This window comes from Zeus faber, assembly GCF_960531495.2.
Source record: "Zeus faber genome assembly, chromosome: 4".
Lineage (NCBI taxonomy): Eukaryota > Metazoa > Chordata > Actinopteri > Zeiformes > Zeidae > Zeus > Zeus faber.
Window position 1 is genome coordinate 16,723,462 of NC_137191.1, and position 20,361 is coordinate 16,743,822.

At 41.8% G+C, this 20,361-nt stretch overlaps 1 protein-coding gene across 1 annotated transcript; it reads left to right on the top strand.

The window, feature by feature from the left end:
• The first annotated feature begins 422 nt into the window (after window positions 1-422).
• Window positions 423-19,401, top strand: gatb (glutamyl-tRNA(Gln) amidotransferase, subunit B). The gene is made up of 13 exons (XM_079999079.1): window positions 423-656; window positions 1,271-1,424; window positions 1,571-1,684; window positions 6,466-6,664; window positions 7,019-7,141; window positions 7,310-7,423; window positions 8,967-9,051; window positions 9,575-9,619; window positions 10,229-10,421; window positions 12,014-12,147; window positions 17,366-17,444; window positions 18,063-18,197; window positions 19,051-19,401. Exons 1-13 carry the CDS (start codon window positions 478-480, stop codon window positions 19,174-19,176), a joined length of 1,680 nt encoding a protein of 559 aa, XP_079855205.1. The 5' UTR covers window positions 423-477; the 3' UTR covers window positions 19,177-19,401.
• Window positions 19,402-20,361: the final 960 nt, after the last annotated feature.

The window sequence follows — 20,361 nt, forward strand, 5'->3', positions numbered from 1 at the left end:
CGACGAGGAATTCCGACTTAATTAGCCGTTCTTTTGCACTTTTCCACGTAGGAGGGCGGGATTTTTCCGAGTACCGGCTTCAAGTGAATGTAGCATTAATTGAACCGAATCCACTCCTCAAATTTCCCAGTCGAATGAATAATAACACAAGCGGCAGCGTTTTAAAATACTATAAATCTATCTTTGAAAAAAAAAAATCCCCAGAAGATGCATGCCTTGTCTTCATCCATTTGTTTCATTACTTTAGTGTTTGTTTTGTATGTAATTAAATCCATGTTGTGAGTCTGGGATATGGTCGCCACGGTTTTGTGCCAATTTGTCACGATTGTCGCTTGTGTAATTACGTTAAATAAATTGTCTTTGGGGCATGCCGGAAGTTGTAGTTTTATGTAGAAACGCCACCGGGGATTGAGGGCTAATGTCTCCCAAACGAACTACAATTCCCGTGATCCGCAGAAAGCGTCGGCACCCGACAACATGGCCGCCTCCCGTGTGCCGGGGTGCACCCTGCGGTGCAACGTAAACAAACACGTCGCTGTGTTTAATTCAAAAGCCCGAGATGTAAGATGTGTGAACGTTGCGAGGAGGATGAGGACGATGAGGACATCTGCCACCGTCCCCGCTCCACTGTGCAGCGGTCCGCCGCAGCCGAGGAGGTGAGCGGTGATAACCGGCACACCGTCCCCTACGGTCAGCTGCCATTACTGGGCACGGCTGTTCACGTCTACCGCCTGTATCTACATGTGCGGTTGTCAAAAAGAAGTTTCTATATATTTTACATGTTTTTGTTGTTGAGAATTGAGATTTTATCGATATTCTATCTGGGATTCCCTGTTGATTAAGCCAACTGAATTGAATAAAATTGTATTACATGTGAAGCATTATTAAAAAGGAGTCAAGTAGTTGTGAAATAATTCTTTCATATATTTTATATTTTAAATATAAAAAATATGTTCGATAAGATGTTCTTATGGACAAAAGATTCTAAGAAAATACAAGTGAATATATGAAATATTTATAAATAATATATAATTTATATATTTATTACTCTAACATAGTTAAATGTTGTCTTTAAGACTGCATTATAGTAAAGTAATGCAATCTTCCAAACTTCATGGTCTCGTGGCTGTTTTAATCAATGCCTCTAACCGCCTGGTCATAATATCCACATGAATGATGAGTCTTTCTCAGATATTTCTTGTGTGTAAGTATCTTACGAAACACAGATAATAGCCCTTGTTTGTCCTGTCCTCTTTCTGTTTAATCCCAGCGCCTCCCAAAGTCTTGTCGGAGTCGTCGGGTTGGAGATCCACGCGCAGATCCACTCCAACACCAAACTCTTCTCGCCGTCAAAAGTCTCTTTCTCAGCGCCGCCAAATTCCCAAGTGTCCTTCTTTGATGCATCTTTACCTGGCACATTACCGGTAATTAAAAAAAATAATAATAATTTTTAAAGAATGTTTACTCATAAGACATAATGTCAAAGCAAAATGTTCCCACTCAATGTTAAAACAACAACAACAACAAATCTCTTGCAAACAATCTTAACAGCAATCTTCCCTGCCCCAAGGTTCTGAACCGCCGATGTGTTGAGGCTGCAGTCATGACAGGGTTGGCTCTCAACTGCACCATAAACAAGAAGTCATATTTTGACCGAAAACACTATTTCTACGCTGACCTCCCTGTGAGTTTTCTTTACCTCTACTCATTTATTTGCTTATGTGTTGTGATATATCTAACAGTCTTTGGTGGGTTTAGTGAAGAGATGCCATGGAAAGAGCTGTCAAATTTGTCTCTGTTGTACCCTACTCCCGTTTCTTTATTTAAAGGTGCAGTGTAGAATTTATGGAATAGACTTGACAGGAATTGAATATAATAAGTATGTTTCAATTTGTGTATTATATGAATCATTGAGTTGACATTACCTTAGAATGAGCCGTTTTTATCGACATACTGTGGGAGCGGGTACACTTCCACGGAGACTGCCATGTTGCAACAGCATGTTTCTACAGTAGCCCTGAGCGGACAAACCAAACCCTGGCTCTAAGAGGGCCTTTCGCGAGTTTTGCGGGCACCTTCTCTCACGCGGAGGCCGCCATGTTGCTCCGCCATGGGGAGGGGTATTCAGTTGGTTGTGATCTGCAACCTCACCGCTCAATGTCACTACATTCTACACACTGCACCTTATACTATCCCCGGGTATTAATTTAAATGGTAAATGACACATTTTTCTATTCATAATTGAATTTTTTATTTGTCATTTGATCTATTGTTAAAAATGTGAATTATATCATCTCTGCTGAGTGCAATATGATGTATACTGTAAAACGTTGCCACCAGTTATTGAATGTCATTTTATAAATGGATCTGAAAATGGCACGTCTATTTATATGAATGGAACCATTTATTTCACAATAACATACAGTACTAGAACACTAGTTGACATAATTTCTTCCAACATTATATTTGATGAAATCCTCTACTAAATTGGAATAGGCAGTATTGCAAATGCTATTGAGATACATCACAAAAAGTTGTATATACCTAAAAGAAGTCTGTAATTTTTCAGTATGGCATTAAAACTGGAAAGAATATGTATTTGCTTTTTATCAGTCTCGGCCATAATGGAGTGTTCGCATGACAAGGTTTCTTTTTCTCCCAGAGGCCCTGGGTTCTGTTTTTCATTTTTTCTTACTGCTGTTATGAGGTTTATTCCAAGCTTCGGCATTGAAGAGAAAACTTCAAAGAAACCCTACAGCGACTTAGCCCACAGAGAAATTTCTTTTAATTCACGAAAATGTGACACATTTAATGTGATGCAATTTTGGAAAAAGACGGTAACAAGTCGGATAGTTTTGCAGTGAGCATGTTACTGTAGTTTATCAATACATCTACATCCGGATACATCTTGTTCATAGAAAGTCATAATCTATGAAAAATACTTATATAATGGAGAGCACAGAATTTTGTTTTTCACGGTTTTAATTCAACTGTATGTTTCAAGTCACACAGTCATCAAACAAATGTTTCATTACAGCCAAGAAAACACACCTAACCAGACTTAAGTCTTGGGATTATCAAAATGAGTTGTAAATATGTAGGTAATAAGCTGGCTACCAGATCACAGCAGCTTAATGTGGTGTAGCACTGATGCTTAGTGCTGTATTTTGATTCCCTGGAATGGAATTGTAATTTGAAATCCCATCAAAGTCCCGTGAAGAAGCACGGGGAGCGCTCGGCGGCTCCTTCCTCCCGCTGTCTTGCTGTGCTTACCCAGGGTTGCATCACCTCCTGTGGATTCATCCTGGAGAGAGGAGACACTCTGGAGGAATACCACAATGCTCATGTTTTTTCCCCAAACTATTCTCTATACATGGCAAGCCAGTGATTTTCGGTACGTTTGGTCATGTTATCGTTCTTTGTTTTTGTTTGTAATTTATTTATCCCGTGCCAAGTAATTACTCACAGTGTGGCCAATCTGTTATTATTTGGGCTACATTTGCCTTTCTGGCGTCTTAAAAGTAGTCGTCTGACCTTGTGTTGTATTAAACAATCGAATGAGGCAGAACCCAATGGAGTGTGGTTCAGGCTTGTAATTATGGCTCTTGACATCGGGGCCAATGTTTGAAATACACTCGTGCTTGTGAAGCTGAACCATTATTAGGAAAACATTTCAAACCCTTGAAGATAAATATTCCTCATTAATGGTGTGTATTACTGATTGTTTCCTGAACAAATCCCTGATTGCATGTTGTTGAACACCCCAGTTGCTCACTGAATGATTAATGCCCTTGTATGACCAGGAACTCTTGCTTAAATTGCAATACCAGGCACAGGCACATATGCACGCTGCTCTTTGATAACATGCCTGTGTTCATGCTCCACAATGAACAACCGGCACCAGCAAATAATTACAATTACCTTGAAATATTGAGTATTTATAGACACAGCCCGGATATTAATTCCAACACGTGTTAAATGTGTCTAATAAATGTTTTTGCGACAGCTGGTGGATAGCTTAGGGGGAATCAGTCGAACAGTTAAATTGCTAACTTTATCTTTTTTTTTTTTTTTTGGAATTGGGAGTTGATATCTCATGAAAATGAGTGTCAATGGGTACATCCATCTTATTGAGCAGGTGTCCATATCTGTTTTTGGAGGGTTAAAGTCACAGAAACTGGGATGTGATTACAGCTCAGCGCACATTGGGCCCCAAACAGCCAACAGTGCATGGTTAGCTGCCCAAGTAAAATGGAGAGGATTTGAGGACATCTATAGTCTGAAGTTTGTGAAGATTTTTTTTTTTTTCCTTTCCAAGTATCTACGAGCATGTTTGTTTGCGTTCAGCTTGAGCTCGACCTACCGATTTTAAAAGGACAGCGGTGAGATGGAGCAAGGCGACTGGCGCCATCTTTGCTGTTTTAATGATTACGACAGTGGAAACTCACTGGGAGAAATAACATAATCATTGGGATTTCACTCTAAAAAGGGGGAACTGCCAATAAGTGGAGTTTGCAGTGCTGACTATTTACTGGCTTTTACCAACCGGTTGGTGCTTTGGACGCAAGTCACTTTGTATGTAGTTTCACTTTAACTAACCTTAAATGTCAGTGCAATTTCAAAATTGTGGGAGTCTCTACCCACGGGTACGGGTTTAGGGAGGGGGAGACTGAGTCACGCGATTCCCACTACAAGACAAACAACACATAAGAAAACTCCCAGCCGGGTTCGACCAATCAGCGCTAAAGAGGCTGATCAGGTTGACCCGGTACAGCTGCGCTGCAAGCCACTTACGTTCACATTGCAGCCCGTTCCGAACCGTGCAGTTGGGGTGGGCGATAGCGTAAAATTTGGTTTAGATCGGATACCAAGTAAAATCAGGGCCAGAATCCGCCAAAACAAACTGTTATTGGTTTTGTTTGGAGAAATGGTAAACAGGGATGCGCAGCGGATCGCTTTCACTGGTTGCTTTTCTGCTGGTGTTGCGCGTGGGCGTTCCCGTAATGTGCGTCTGGAAAGGATCTCCTGTACCACATAGTGACGGGTACCAAGCAGGTGCAAGTGAGGAAATATACTGAGAGAAACGGATCCCTTTTTTGGTATCGATCCTATTGCCGCTAGGCTGGCTCTTCAAAACGAGACGCAGTATCAATACTTTCTGTAACGATCCACCCACCCCTGCAATGCAGCCCGTTCCGAACAGGCATGTTTTGAACGGGCACAACACTTGTGTGGCAGATCCGCCTGCTACGGGCCACTCCAGTGGTGTTTTCAGTGCCCTCCGACATCATTTAATATAGAGAGTGGGCGAGAAGGAACAAGCCGGGAGCAAATGGAACACCTGTCCTGACAGAGGCTCTCCTCGGGTGTGTAGGGATGGGGCTTTTCTCTGTCAGATCAAATGAAGGGAATTGACTATTCTAATATTATAAAGATCATTTCTAAAGATTAATGACACCAAGATGACTTGAAATTTTTGTGCAGTGTTTCACAAGAAATTTATTATTTTTTATAAAATATCTCTGCAGTTAGTTGTAACAACTAAAATAAGGGGAGTACCGGCACATATTTATTTCCACTTCAAGCACTGCACTCTGTATATTTTCCTGCTTTTTTTGCCGTTTGCCAATCACATACTTGATTCATATGCTCAGCAGGAATTGTTGGGTGGATGTAGGCGTCAATTTCTCAAAGCTAATGGAGAGATTAGGATGGAGTAACACATGGTGTGTGAATCACTGTTTAAGGAATCCACAGAGTAATTTATTGTTGTTTTTTCCCCATTTATTTTGGTGTGGTGCGCCAGTGATTGATCTGTTGATCTGATGCGAGGAACAAATCTCCATGACTAATTACACCTGCATCTCTTCCCCACATCATCTCTCTCTCTTTTTAGCATGCCAATAAGTATGATTAATGTTTAGCCTGGTGTGAGGCGGTTGCCATAGTAACAAGGCAAAGTGATACTCTGTAAGACGAGAGGCACGGATGAAATATTTATCCTCTTGCTTTTGTGATTCTCAACCCAGAGCAAGATGACAAGGCTCCTGCCGCATAATAATGAAGTTCCTAGCAGCCAGTGTTGTGTTTAATTGATGCACCTTGCTTCACCTTTGTGCCGATCCACATCACCGGCTGAGAGAGCCTGCACTTTGTTATTCAGTGAGAATACATCACGCTTATTCTAGGTGTATACAAACAAAGCTTTCCCAATTGACTGTCTCAATATTTTAGTCATTTCTAGATTCTCTACTCCTGCTACGCCTCTTCCTGGTGACAGATCATCACGGCGTGCCGTTGACCTTATGACGATATTAACTCCACATGCCACATAGAATTCTTATTGTTGGAGCCCGGGTGTCCGTCAGAGACTCAAAGCCTTGAACCCCAAGGCAAAAGGAGGGATGTGCTTGATCGCTTCAGCACCCCGCTGACTGTCTATCATGATGCCTCCCCCCACCTCAGGCTGGTTACCAGATCACGCAGCAGCGGCGACCCATAGCGGTGGATGGCGTGCTGAAGTACGGTCTCCTCGGAGGCCCCAAGAGGAGCCAGGTGGTGACCAAGACGGTGCGCATCAAGCAGATTCAGCTGGAGCAGGACAGCGGCAAAAGCCTCCATGACGACCAGCGCAGCCAGACGCTCATCGACCTCAACAGAGCAGGTAACGCCGCCCGACTGTCCCTGGAAAGCAAAAGGAAAACAATAAGCTTCACATACCCATGTAGAAATAAAGGTGGCCTATAAGAAGAACTGGAAGTCCTGGAACATATTCAAAGAGGGAAAAGACTAAAAATATACATTTATTGAGTGAAGTGATTTCCGTCAAAGGACCTTGATCAAGCAAATATTGGATTGAAATATTTGGCTGATGAAGTTTTGACCTTTGTTTGAAGGCCATCATGCTTAATGGGTGGTTGGTGTATTCTGGTTGTTTTTTTTTTTTTTGCCCTGAGCCTAAAGCAAGACTCCAGATCGCTCTGCGGTGTCAGAACAAGTTGCTTCCCGTGTCGTTCAGGTGTCGGCCTGATGGAGCTGGTAATGGAGCCGGACATGAGCTGCGGGGAGGAGGCGGCGGCGGCCGTCAGGGAGCTGCAGCTGATCCTGCAGGCGCTGGGCACCTGTCAGGGCAACATGTCTGGTAGGAGACTTCCCCCCCCCCCCCCCCCGGCTCTTCCTCCTCCCCCGCTCCCTCACACTGCCTCCCTTTCATTCCCCCTTCCTTTCATCTCTCCTGTTCCCTGCCGCTTGCCAGACTTTCTAACATTTCCGGCTTCCAATGTTTTCCTGTTCTGTGTGTTTTTCTCAGAGGGCCAGCTGAGGGTGGACGCCAACGTGTCCGTGCACCGGCCCGGAGAACCCCTGGGCGTCCGGACGGAGGTCAAGAACATCAACAGCGCCCGGTTTCTTGCCAAGGCCATCGGTACGATCTGCGGACTGGCAGGACCAGTTTGAGGTTTTAAGTGGCAGGGCCCGACTCTTAACTTTTAGAAGTGTTTGCCAAGTTGTCAACCACCGAATTTTAGTTATATTGTAATTGAGTGATATTGACTCAATATGTATAAATATAAGCTTTATTTCTATATATATATATAGAGAGAGAGAGAGAGAGAGAGAGAGAGAGAGAGAGAGAGAGAGAGAGAGAGAGAGAGAGAGAGAGAGAGAGAGAGAGAGAGAGAGAGAGAGAGAGAGAGAGAGAGAGAGAGAGAGAGAGAGAGAGAGAGAGAGAGAGAGAGAGAGAGAGAGTTAGAGAGAGTTAGAACAAGACAGGGGAAACATATTAATGAACAGATTTTGTTTTGGTTGCATTTAACATTTGAACTGAAACAGTTTTTGCTCGAATGCCTGATTATTACATTTTCAATTTCTAAAAAGATGACGAGGTACAGTATACCACGCTTATTATTTTTTAACATACTGTACGTATGAAAAGTGGTTGGCAACGGGGCAACCAAACCACACAAGATGGTTGACAATGGCCCTAATCTGGTTGCCTGGGGCAACTGGGCAACACTGAGTGTTTTGGGTACTCATGGTGCTCAAAGACAGGAAAACCCGAGGAAAGACTCAAGGCAGACCATCTTTGTTTATTTGGGTGTATTTCGGGGGGTACTGCGAGCTGCTTATTCACTGGTCGGTTGAACACGTTTTAAAAGTTGTGAAAAGGTTTTTTCCGCTCAAAGCAAGAGCTTTTCACAAGTTCACAGTTGCAAAGTTTTGCCCCCTAAATAATTACTTGGCTCATGGGTAATTGTGCATGTGCTCAAAGTGTGTGTCAAGATAAGAGCTGCACACACACACACAAACACACACACGCACGCACACACACACACACACACACACACACACACTAAACTAACTCTGACTGTTAGATTTTGCTCCCAGGCAGTGCCCAGGGACAAATCTATAAAAAACCCTTTTCTGTTTAAACTGTGTTCTATTCTTTATTGCATACTCACACACGGGTGGAAACCTTGTTACCTGCCTACATAAAAAAAACAATAAAACAACTAAGAATAGACCTTTACTTATTTGGGAATAAGATTGAGGGAGATATGAAGTGAAATTACGCCGGTATGCATCACTATTGATGAAACCTTGAACTAAAATAAACCCGCAGCAGAGCAGCTCACTGATGGCATTAAGAGCCGCTCGCTCTCCTTCCAGCGAATGCACGGGAAATGGAATCGATGATCTGTCCAAAATGATTTCGAATTTCTTTTGTCAGGGTTTTACCTCGACATTTTACAATGATATAATATATTATATATATTATAATATTTTAACCATCTTATCATCTTATTTTATCCATGAAGTTGTGCTGGAGTGAGTTCTTTGCTGAAGTGGTTCGTAAAAGTCACCGTGATCAGTTGAGTTGATGCAGTTTAACACTCAGGAAGCAGCAGATCTCAAACTCTTGATGTTTGACAATACTCCAGAACCGTGTCCTCCCATCTTTTTCGCAGAATACGAGATCCAGCGGCAGACGGCTCTTCTGGAGAGAGGGGAGGTCGTGCACAATGAGACCTTGACCTACGACTCCAAATCAGGGTAAAATTTTCGAGACCAGAGCTTTGGATGTCGGAGGAAATCTGCCTTTCCTTTTTATATGGCAGCGCTAAAGCCTAATTTAAAGAGATAACGAATACAGACGCCGCCATTGTCCTGCCCTGTCTGGTAGCTGTGTGAAGCTTAAAAGGCTCGAAAATGACCAGGGCCTCCGCACAGCTGAGTCCTCTTCTGCTTCCCAAGAGGCCTTGGGGTGCCCACTCTGCCTGCTGAAAATTCACTAGGAGGTTTGCTGCTGCCTGTGATTGGGCCTTTCAGGCGTCCCCTGTGGGAGGAGATGCAGAGCCATAGATCAGGCTGTGGTGCTTTGCAGGGGGACAGCAAAACCGAAATGTGGTGGCTATTCAAAATGGCAACCTGCTTTACCAGAGCTCAGTTTTGCCCACTCATCTTTACAATCCAGTCGGGACATGAAATTGGTCATTAACAATTGACTCAGATTAAAACAATACTTGTCATGAATATGTGTTTTAGTTTGCTCATCACGTGTATGTTCGTCCTGCAGACATACGATTCCCATGCGAGATAAGGAGGGTCTTCAGGACTACAGGTGAGTGTGTGTGTGTGCGTGCGTGCGTGTTACTATACTTCAGAGGACCCGCCTCCGAATTTACAATAACTTTTGGTTTAGAAAGGCACCAGGAACACGGAAACCAGGAACCCTCACTTACCAGGTGTATTTACTCTGACCTCTCTTTGTTACCAGTACTGTGTGTGTGTGTGTGTGTGTGTGTGTGTGTGTGTGTGTGTGTGTGTGTGTGTGTGTGTGTGTGTGTGTGTGTGTGTGTGTGTGTGTGTGTGTGTGTGTGTGCGTGCGTGCGTGCGTGCGTGCGTGCGTGCGTGCGTCCTTGGAAAAGGTGTTCAGTGACACGCATTTAAAAAAAGCATTTAAAACAGAGGACTGCCGGCGAACAGCAGTTGAGCATATGCAAAGATAAAGCTTTATGGAGCGCAGCCTTTCAGTGGGTGACTCACTCACTGACTGACTGACGGGCTGACTGGCTGGCTGACTGACTGACTGACGGACGGACGGGGATGGAGCTGATAGAGTCTGGCGATCAGAGTCATGTGTCGAATGTGACAAGTGCGCTTGTTGGCAGTACAACAAAAAGCTTATCTCCGCCGCTGATAAAAGGCTTCTCGCTCTGCCTCCCCGCAGATTCATGCCGGAGCCCAACCTGCCACCCCTGACCGTGTATCAGGACACTGCATCGCTTCCCGCCGCAGTCGACACCTGCCAGGTGGTGCTGGTGGAGCGGGTGAGGGAGGGGCTGCCCGAGCTGCCCGCCATCCGCAGGGAGCGGCTGGTGACCACGTACCACATCCTGCCCGAGCACAGCTTCACCCTGGTGGTGAGTCCTGGACGGCTCTTCAATACATGTGTTCTCAGTATCTTGGTTTTGTTTTGTGATTTTTTTTGTTTTTTAAGTGACACCTATGTGAGAATGCACTTTTAAATTCATTCTAAACAACAATAAATTGACATATTCCACCTAAACTGGACTAATTTGTCATATCTTGTGTAATAATTCTGATTTCATTTTAAAGGTACGAGTGTCAAATTTAGTTTTAGCCTGTTCCCTAGTCAGCACACGCATGTTACATTACTCCTGGCCATAACTCACATTTGTAGATTTTGTGAATATTGACTCTATTTTCAGGTTTTGGAAAATCTTAGCGATATGGTGGCAAACCTTCCTTAAAATTATCTCCTGGTTCCGTGTACAACTACAGTAACATATATTTTGTCAAAGCTACTTGATTTTTTTTTATATAATTTTTAAATGTTATATTTTTATAATTATTCATTTTTATATTATTTTTTTGTTTTGTTTTAAACTATTTTGTTCATAATTTGCATTTTTTTTGTAATTTTGTTATTTTCTTGTAATTTTGTAAAAAAATAATAATAATTTGTTTAACTACTGGTTTAGTATTTCTAAAGCAATAGTTAATGCAAAGGCTCTTCCGCGTTTTCAAATGGAATTAACAAATACAAAATACAGCAAAAGTGTGTAACATTGACAAAAATAGGTGTTACTGTTGTTACAGCTGTTATATTTTTGACCGCCTCCTTGCCTCGTATCCACACTGAGCTGGGACAGAGTTTCCGTTAGAAAAAATTGGTGGAGGTCAATGTGTCCTGGAAGATTTCAATTTCCTGGAAATGGGAGCGATTCCGGTCAAATATTATCTGTGTTTATTGAGCTTAAAAACTATTGATAAGCAGGCTATATAGAGAATGACATCATCAAGGCTTGTATGGTAGATGTATAATATTTTTTTATTGGATATTCAAAATGAAATAAGTCCCGTCAGTTAACGCTATTCAAAAAAAAATAATAAGAATAATATGCTGAATATTACTACTTGAAATCAAATCATTTCCGTTCGTGAACAATAAGTAACAGGTGCAGATGCTTTCATTAACTTTTCACTGACATAAAATTTTGATCAAATCAAAGAAAAAATAAATATGGCAAGTAGGTCTAAATAAATGATGAAGTTTTTGGTGTTGTCCGTCTTCGTCGGTGCGTCCGGTCGACATATTTTACACAATGAATATTTACCGTCTGCTTTGGGTCAGAACTTAAATATCCCCCAAAATCCGAACTATGGATGTATGAGTCCGTATTGTCAACATTACATCATCTTTCTGTTTTTCCTCCGAGTTCTAGACCCTGTTCTCACCCAGCACTAATTCAAATTGTGCTTAGAGGGAATTATTTTCAACGGACATTATGACGAAAGAGATTTAAATATGTCAGACAGATTTCCTCGGTTAAAAACCGGTAATTACCGGATAATGGAAACTCTGATCTGGGATAAGTTCCAGCCCTAGCAACCCTGAACATGCATCGACCGGAAACAGAAAATAAATGGATGGATGATCTATGATCTATAATATGGATTTGTAACGTGGATGATATTTACTGTGTTGCAGAATGAGGACGGGCTGATGGATTACTTTGAGGCAGTCGTCACGGCGACCAAGATGGAGCCCAGGAAAGTGATTGGTTGGGTGACGAACGAGCTGCTGGGTCTCCTGAAACAGCAGAATCATAGTGTGTGCCAATGGTGAGATACACACACACACACACACACACACACACACACACACACACACACACACAAATGCACGTACACATTCCTGGAGATTCACCTCATGAAGATCATAAATGTGTCATATTAGTAGAATTGATTCCTAAATATCAGCTTTTTGTGACTGAATAAATAATAAAAGCTTTCTAGTGAGGGTGGAATTGTATAGCCATAGCCTTCTATCATAGTATATGCAAATATATTTATTTCACTTCAACATATAAATGAAGGATTCTGTGCCGTAGTATACTTATGTCACATTACTCTATCTTACCTTTTTTTAAGAATGTGGTCATCTTCATCTTTAGATCAGGACGATAAATAAAACCATAGGGGCAAATTCACAAAACGATTGTGCAGCTTTTGTGGTGACTAAACCGGCGCAAATAACAGAAAAAGCGAGCACCTAATTCACAAAGCACTGTAAGCGGTGAAACGCACTGCTGACTGCGCTGCCACGCAAGTAGCTCTCGCTGCCTCGGTGCTATATGCACGTATTTAAATGAGGTGTTATTCAACACCTCATTTAACACCACATTTACCTCAACGCTTGGTGCAATATTGGCCCCTTTCTATGTAGATGAGCCTCGTTGCAAATAGCGCCCAATTCCCCAAACACCGGCACTTGAAGCCACACGCAGTTAGAGACGCTATAATCGTCTGCAGAGACCTGGTGGTAACTGTGACCAAAAAAGTAAAAAAAAACAAAAAACCAAAAAAGCAGGCAAATATCCTGCAAATACTTTTCGCCTGCAGCAGCCCCGAACTTTGTAGAGTAAAATATATTAAATCAACCGTCATTATTTCTACATTGTTATATTAAGATTCAGTGAGAACTAGAATTTCTTAAGTAATAAATTCAATATATACACATTTTATTCATGTAATAAATGAAATGTGGGAATAGCAAGTTTTATCATAGATTTACTCGTACTATTTAAATGTTTTATAGTCACTGCACATAAACCTAAAAATATTAAATACAATTTTGGGGTCTGCTTTTCTTTGGCATCGTTAAATAAACTATTATTATTATTGATATTATTTTTCTCTTTTTTTTTTTTCTTGAGAAATTATAATTTTCTGAGGAGACATTCTGGAAGATACCTTTTGGTTTTTTGTACATATCATATGAATCCCTTCAGTATACAGACTTGGACAAATTTGTTGGTACCCTGACAGCTCATTGAAACAATTCCTCCTGAAAAGTGATGAAATTGAAAGCAATTTTCTCAGGTATACCTGCATGCCTTTGGTATGTCATAGAGTAAAGCAAATAAACTGTGAAAAGAGATAATTATTGCTAAAGAGATCAATGATATTCTAAAATGGCCTGGACAAATATAATTGGACTTGATCTAATATGTGACCCACCGCAGCAAAACCCGCTGTCTTGAGCATTTCTAAAATCACCAGGAGCAGCCAAATAAATTGAAAAAACCTTTCTCGAAGGAAAATTTGATTTTTCCAGATTGGTGTTCCTTTGTGTTTTTTTTATCTCTCAACGTATTTTCAAAACCGAGTTTGATTTATAAATAGTAGAAAAATGTTAAACCGTGGAGTGAACTATTCCCGTAAGATTACACGGGGAAACGCAGTTCACTTACCGAGACGTTGAACAGCGCTGAACAACGCCGATTGATCATTTCCTTTAAAGCGACCGTCCAGGTGAAGATCATTCATCCATATTCATTCATTTCCCTGTGTTGTTATGGATTACGAGAAGCGGGAGGAGGAAGATCTAAATAATATCGCAGACCTTAATCTGACCAGTGCGATAGATCCAAGTCAGTTTAAGCAGCGCGTACTGGACTTCATTGTCCGCGATGATAGTCAGTTCTCCGACAGCGACACAGGTAACGACAGAGGTGCTGAATCTGATATTACTCCGGACTTGGAAAACATTTCAAACTGCGGATTTCAACCTGAATATGAAGATGAAACTGAATATTTTTATTTTATGTCGGTACTTTTAAACTCCCAAATAATTCCACTTTTATAAAACATGTATATTCTTACCATCGCATAAAATATTTTTTTTAAACAAAAATAGTTGTGTGTTGTTGACGCTGTTCATTGCTGTTCGTGATTGGCCCATTCAGCATTATGTTAAGAAGCCATGAGGCTTTGTTTGTCCGCCAACCCCATTTGCATTCTGGGAGCTGGCTGAATGAAGCCACGTGTGGGGAAAACTTTGAAGGTGATTATCTCAGAATCACAGTTTGCCATACCCTTTTCATTAACAAGTCATAGCTTTAAAAATATTTGCTTGATTTGAAAAAAGTCGAAAGCCGCCAAATGACCCTTTAGCATGTCGTGGGTCACATATTTAGTTGCACAACCTGTAGAGGCAATCACTGCAATCAAGCGATTTCTGTCCTGAGCAAACTGCTCCAGCTGTATCAGGTTTGAAGGGTGCCTTCTCCAGACTGTATGTGTCAGCTCTTTCAATAGATGTTCCAAAGGATTTAGATCAGGCCTCATAGAAGGCCACTTTAGGATAGTCCAATGTTTTGTTCTTAACCATTCTTGGGTACTTTGGGCTGTGTGTTTTGGGTCGTTATCCTGTTGGAGGACCCATGACCTGCAAATGAGACAGAGCTTTCTGACAATGGGCAGTACGTTTTGCTCCAGAATGCCTTGATAGGCTTGAGATTTCATTGTGCCCTGCACAGATTCAAGGCACCCTGTGCCAGACGCAGCAAAGCAGCCCCAAAACATAACCGAGCCTCCTCCATGTTTCACAGTAGGCATGGTGTTCTTTCTCTGAAAGCTAATTTTTTTCATCTGTGAACATAGAGCTGATGTGACTTGCCAAAAAGCTCCAGTTTTGACTCATCTGTCCAAAGGACATTTTCCCAGAAGCATTGTGGCTTGTCAATATGCATTTTAGCAAATTCCAGTCAGGCTTTTTTTATATTTTTCTTTCAAAAGTGGAGTCCTCCTGGGTCTTCTTCCATGGAGCCCACTGTCACCTCTTTGGAAGTTGTCCTTGGCTCCTTTTCTATCATTCACACTTTCCTTCTGGTCAATCTGGGGGGATTTTCCTCTTGCGTCCGCGTCCAGGGAGGTTGGCTACAGTCCCATGGACCTTAAACTTCTTCATAATATTTGTATCTGTAGTCACAGGAACATTAAGCTGCTTGGAGAAGGTCTTATAGCCTTTACCTTTAACATGCTTGTCTATAATTTTCTTATTGATCTACTCGGACAACTCTCTCCTTTGCTTTCTCTGGTCCATGTTCAGTTTGGTGCACACGATGATACCATACAGCAGAGTGACTACTTTTCTCAATCTAAATAGGCTGAATGACTGATTATATGATCGAGGACATGTGTGATACCAGTTAAAGAAAACAGTTCGTTTGAAATACCACTATAATACAATTATTAATTATTTTTTCTAAGGGGTACCAACAAATCTGTCCAGGCCATTTTAGAATATAATTGATCTTTTTCGCAAATTATTTTCTTCTTCTTATAATCTCTTTTGACAGTTTCTTTGCTTTACTCTATGACATACCAAAGGCATGCAGGTATAGATGAGAAAATAATTTAATCACTTTTGAGGAGGAATGAGGCGTTGTTTCAATGAGCTGTAAGAGGACCAACACATTTGTCAATGTCTGTAATTTGGGTTGGCACGTTTTTTAACACACACTAAATATATCGATGAAATGACTTGAACTGTGAACTTTGGTGCAACTCCATTCAATTATTTCGATACTTGACTCAAAGTCACACTTGAACAACCACTTGATTCTTACTCTTAGTCAAGTTGTTATTTAGACAAGTGTACTGATATGTCAGTCTTTTAAATGTCTTTTAAAAGTAGTGGTATTTAAAAAGCTTTTGAGTAAGTCCTCGTCATGTCAGTGGTTCATAAACACACTGAACCTTATTTGGTAAAAGGCTTCCCTAACATCCTCTGGCTTCAACACCTTGTCGTCTACCAATAAATCTCTTTTTCTCGTCAGACAGAGCTGATCCGCAGGCATCACTGCTTTGACAAACCCAATTACGCGAGTCAAACGGTTACTTTGTGTGAGAATCGCAGGAGACACCAGTTTTTGGAGTGTTGCGGGAGGGAGACGCTCGTGCCTCAGGAGCGATAAAGATTCTAATCTGGCCGGCGGCTTTCTTGTGGAGACTCCAAATCCTACCCAGGCGGCCCGCGCTAATTTACGCGCCCTCCACTCGGGTTTGTTATCCGTCAGCCCCGTAGTGATGCGGCGCAACGCAACGCAGGATATCAGTACGTCCACATTCTGCAGGTTTGTCACCGCGAATAGAGCGAAGAGCCGAGAGGAGGAAATGGTGAAATAGCGCTTCCAGGTCCCGAACACCGATCACGTCACATTACCCCAAGGAATCCGTTTCTCATTTTGTTCTGAGAAACGTAATGAAAACTTGGGCTGCTAGTCGTAAGGAAAGCAAACACACTCTCAAGTGTCTTATTGATCTACAGAGCAGATAAAGTCATGTCGCCAGAATCACAATCTGTTCATTCCGCCAGATACATTTTCATATACAAGGAATTTGTCGCGGTGAGGAATGGTGAGTTTCTCTATAGACAATTACCATAAAAAAGCTTAATAGCCTTAAAAAACAGAACAGAAGAGAAATACATATAAAAAGAAAAATACAGAATACACAAAGTGTGATTCTATGCGCAGGATAGATTATTGGTGTGGGTATGTCGGCCACTTATGCTCCCGGTGCATGGTGCTGTTTTTCTCAGATCCTCCTTCCTGTTTGGGTGTGCGTGGATGTCGAGCATGGACAGCATAGTGATATTCAGTCAGGCCTACATAATGGTATTTCAAAATGTGAAGCTCCCAGTTCTTCTGCTAAAGTAGTCAGCTGTCCCAAAGCATGTAGGTAATAGTGTTTTTCTTATTTATTTATTTTGTCTCCAATTCCAGCTCTAGGGCCAGATTAGAGCAAGTCCCCCTGTCTGGCCTATGATACTGTGTATCTGCTCCATTTACTATAATAGCTTGTTGGATTCTGTCTGTTTGTTTCACCGCCCAGGGGATAAACAAACTCAAAGAAACAAACAAAAAAAAAAAAAAAAAAGAAAAAAAAAAGGCGAAAAACACATAAACCACACAGACAAAATATTTTGTCTCCCTCAGCCTTTAATCTCGCCCCTTTAAGCAGTTTATTAAATTATCCATTTCTTAACTCTCAGCCCCATCTTGCCCTCTGCGCTGGCGGAGCTGTTGGATCTGCAGGAAGCGGGAAGCATCTCCTCTTCAATCACCAAGCAGGTCAGCCAGCCACCGCCCACAGCATTCTCACTATGTGGTATTACTACACTGTACTCCGCGGAATACTCAATCAGCAATCAGCGTCCAGTTATTTTGGAATAATGACCACTGATCCGTTAATTGTGATCGTTGTCACCGGGCAACCAATTCCGCCTGCCCGGAGTCACGTCCATGCCGGGGCTGACACTAGCTAGTGGCGCCATCTTGTGACGCTACATAGACATAACAATGGACGAATCGAAGAAATGGATGCGGATTTGTCCAATTTCACATTAATAACAGTACAATAGTTTGGGTAAAAAAATTGGTTGGCCAAATCTTTTTCTTCGTTGTTGCAGTCTTGGCTACATCCTTGTAAACTATTTTTCTAAGCTGAAGCTAAGATTGTAAAATAATTTCAAGCCAATATTCCGTCGGAGTGTATTCTTTTATTGAGTAAGAAGCACGTGCCACCAGTCAGTCATCTTCCCAAATGAACCCCCTCCTGATCATGCTGTTGGAGGTTCATTTGCGATAATACCCGACTGGACGGACATTATCCCTTACCCGCTCTGCACATGGTCCGTCATCGGGGTCGTCGTCCTAACCCGGGTGTTGTGCCCGACGTCCCTCTCTCAGGTGCTGCAGGAGATGTGGAGGTCCTCGGGGAAGACGGCCGTGCAGATCGTGCAGGAGCAGGACCTGGGGCTGGTCAGCGACGTCACAGAGCTGCACAGGATCTGCCAGAGCGTCCTGGACTCCAACCCAGAGCAGGTGGGAGGACCTCAAATAACACACACACACACACACACACACACACACACACACACACACAGCATGCAGTATTGCTGGTGCAGTGCTGGAAGTACTCAGAGTTTTTATTCAAGTAAAAGTACGAATACCCTGACATAACATTACTCTAGTAAAAGTGAAAGTACCACATTGATGTCTCTACTTAAGAAAAATAAGTTAAGTATAAGTAAAAGTACTTGTCATATCCAGTGTCCTGATATAACAGAGTTTGGATAGATATAAATCCTGATTTAAAAATCTATCAAAAAATAAACAAAGTAATTATATAATGGAGTGTGAAGTATCGATAGTTGCTTTAAAAAGTTAAAGTCAGTAATCTCTGAAAATGAATATACTTAAGTAAGTACAGATATTTGAAAAATTTATATAAGTACAATAACAAAGTAAGTGTACTTTGTTACTTTCCCTACTTTCCCTTTTCCTTTTTCTTTTGATTGAATATAAATACCAGAGTTCTCCATTTTGAGTACTTGCTGATGCTGGATTCAGTATACCAATACTTTCTATTGCAGTTTTCTGTTTGTTCATTTTTTCTTATTGATTTATTCGATGCTATGTTTCAACTAAATTAGACCGAAGTTCTATGTCTAACTTAGATGGAGTTCCAAAAGAAGAAATGTTACAGAGATCACTTAAATGTAACTTAAATATATAAATAAAATCAATGTTTACATTTTATTTATTTAATAATTATTAATATTATGTGTTTGTTCATTTGAGCTTAATTCACCCAACATCCCTGCATCTCTTATTTGTTGCTCCATATTCCAAATATATTAGATTTATTGAATATATGCCCCGTCCCGTCCTGTAGGTGCAGGCCCTGAGGAGCGGAAATAAACGAGTGCTGAACAGGTTGATGGGCGCGGTGCAGAAGGAAACCAAGGGCAGAGCCGACCCCGTCCTGGTGCGGGCGATCCTGGAGGAGAAGACGTCCTGAACGCCACACCCTTCTGCAGGGAGAGGATGGAGGGTGTATTGGACACTGGGTGTATTCACAAGGCAAAGAGAATATCCCGACTGACTGATGAATTTTAACACGAGAAATATGAAAAATGTGCTAAATGTGGGAATATGCAGCACGGCCCAGTGTCTCATTAGAGCCGTGTCTGAGTCTTCTGTATAGATGTATATAATGTTTGAGTATTAAACATATTGAGATTATAATGTATTGCTGTGTACTGTGATTTATTGTGTGTGTGTGTGTGTGTACACGTCTGTATTGATCCTCTCTTTCTCTATAGATAGAAAGATTTGAAGTGTTTGGAGTTCCCTGTGGTCCTTGTTCTTTGACACCAGACAAAAGACCTTGTCCAGTTTGAATGTCAAGACACCAGAGCAATCAATGAGCTCTCCCTGGTGGAGGCCACGTCCAACTGCAGCAGTTGTTTCCCCTCGCTTCGCTGTAATGTAGAGGTCATGTATTTTCGGATCTATTTCATTTAGACAGTTATTAAAGGTTTTCCAAACCATTTGAGCGGCTTATTTAATTGAGGTGTTCCCAACACAATTTTAAATAACGTCTCTCACACTGTGCAATTGTTTAGCAATGGGATACTTGCAGCAGGAGAGATGGCTGCCAGATTTGTCAGTGTTGACTTTGACGACTTTTCACAATTTTTCACAATGGTTCCTGTAATCAAAGTTTTGTGATGGAATGATTCGGGCCATCAGACTCATCAGGGGCTGTGTTGTCTGACAGTTAGTACTGGGCCACCCGTGATCTGGTAAAGCTGTGGGTCGCGTCAGGTCACATTGTGATCTCAGGTTTCCCCTCGCTGGCCCTGTAAACACTGATCCGTGTGACTCCAGATGCTATTTCAACTTGGAGTGAGAGGACCTGCATGTTGACAGAGGCTGAGCTCCATCTGGAGGTGAGGCGACCCCTACTTGACCCACTACTTGGCTGTGAATATTAAATATTTCAATTCCCAAAAGCAGAAAATCGAAATGTTTTCACAAGTCACAGCTTTCATCACCCAGGTGGTGAGAAACACGATAACAGCTTTTTCAATTAATAGCGTATGGACAATGTTGTATCAAAACGAGTTCATTTCGAGCCCGTCTCACTGCATACTGGATGTGTCAGGACTCGTTAACAGCGCTTCGAAGTCATTTCTCGGCG

Excerpts from the sequence above, each read along its gene's own strand:
- gatb (XM_079999079.1), top strand. The coding sequence starts at position 478 with ATGGCCGCCTCCCGTGTGCCGGGGTGCACCCTGCGGTGCAACGTAAAC. Across the intron at positions 1,685-6,465 it reads ATTTCTACGCTGACCTCCCT|GCTGGTTACCAGATCACGCA; the intron begins GTGAGTTTTCTT and ends CCCCCACCTCAG. Across the intron at positions 12,148-17,365 it reads AATCATAGTGTGTGCCAATG|CCCCATCTTGCCCTCTGCGC; the intron begins GTGAGATACACA and ends CTTAACTCTCAG.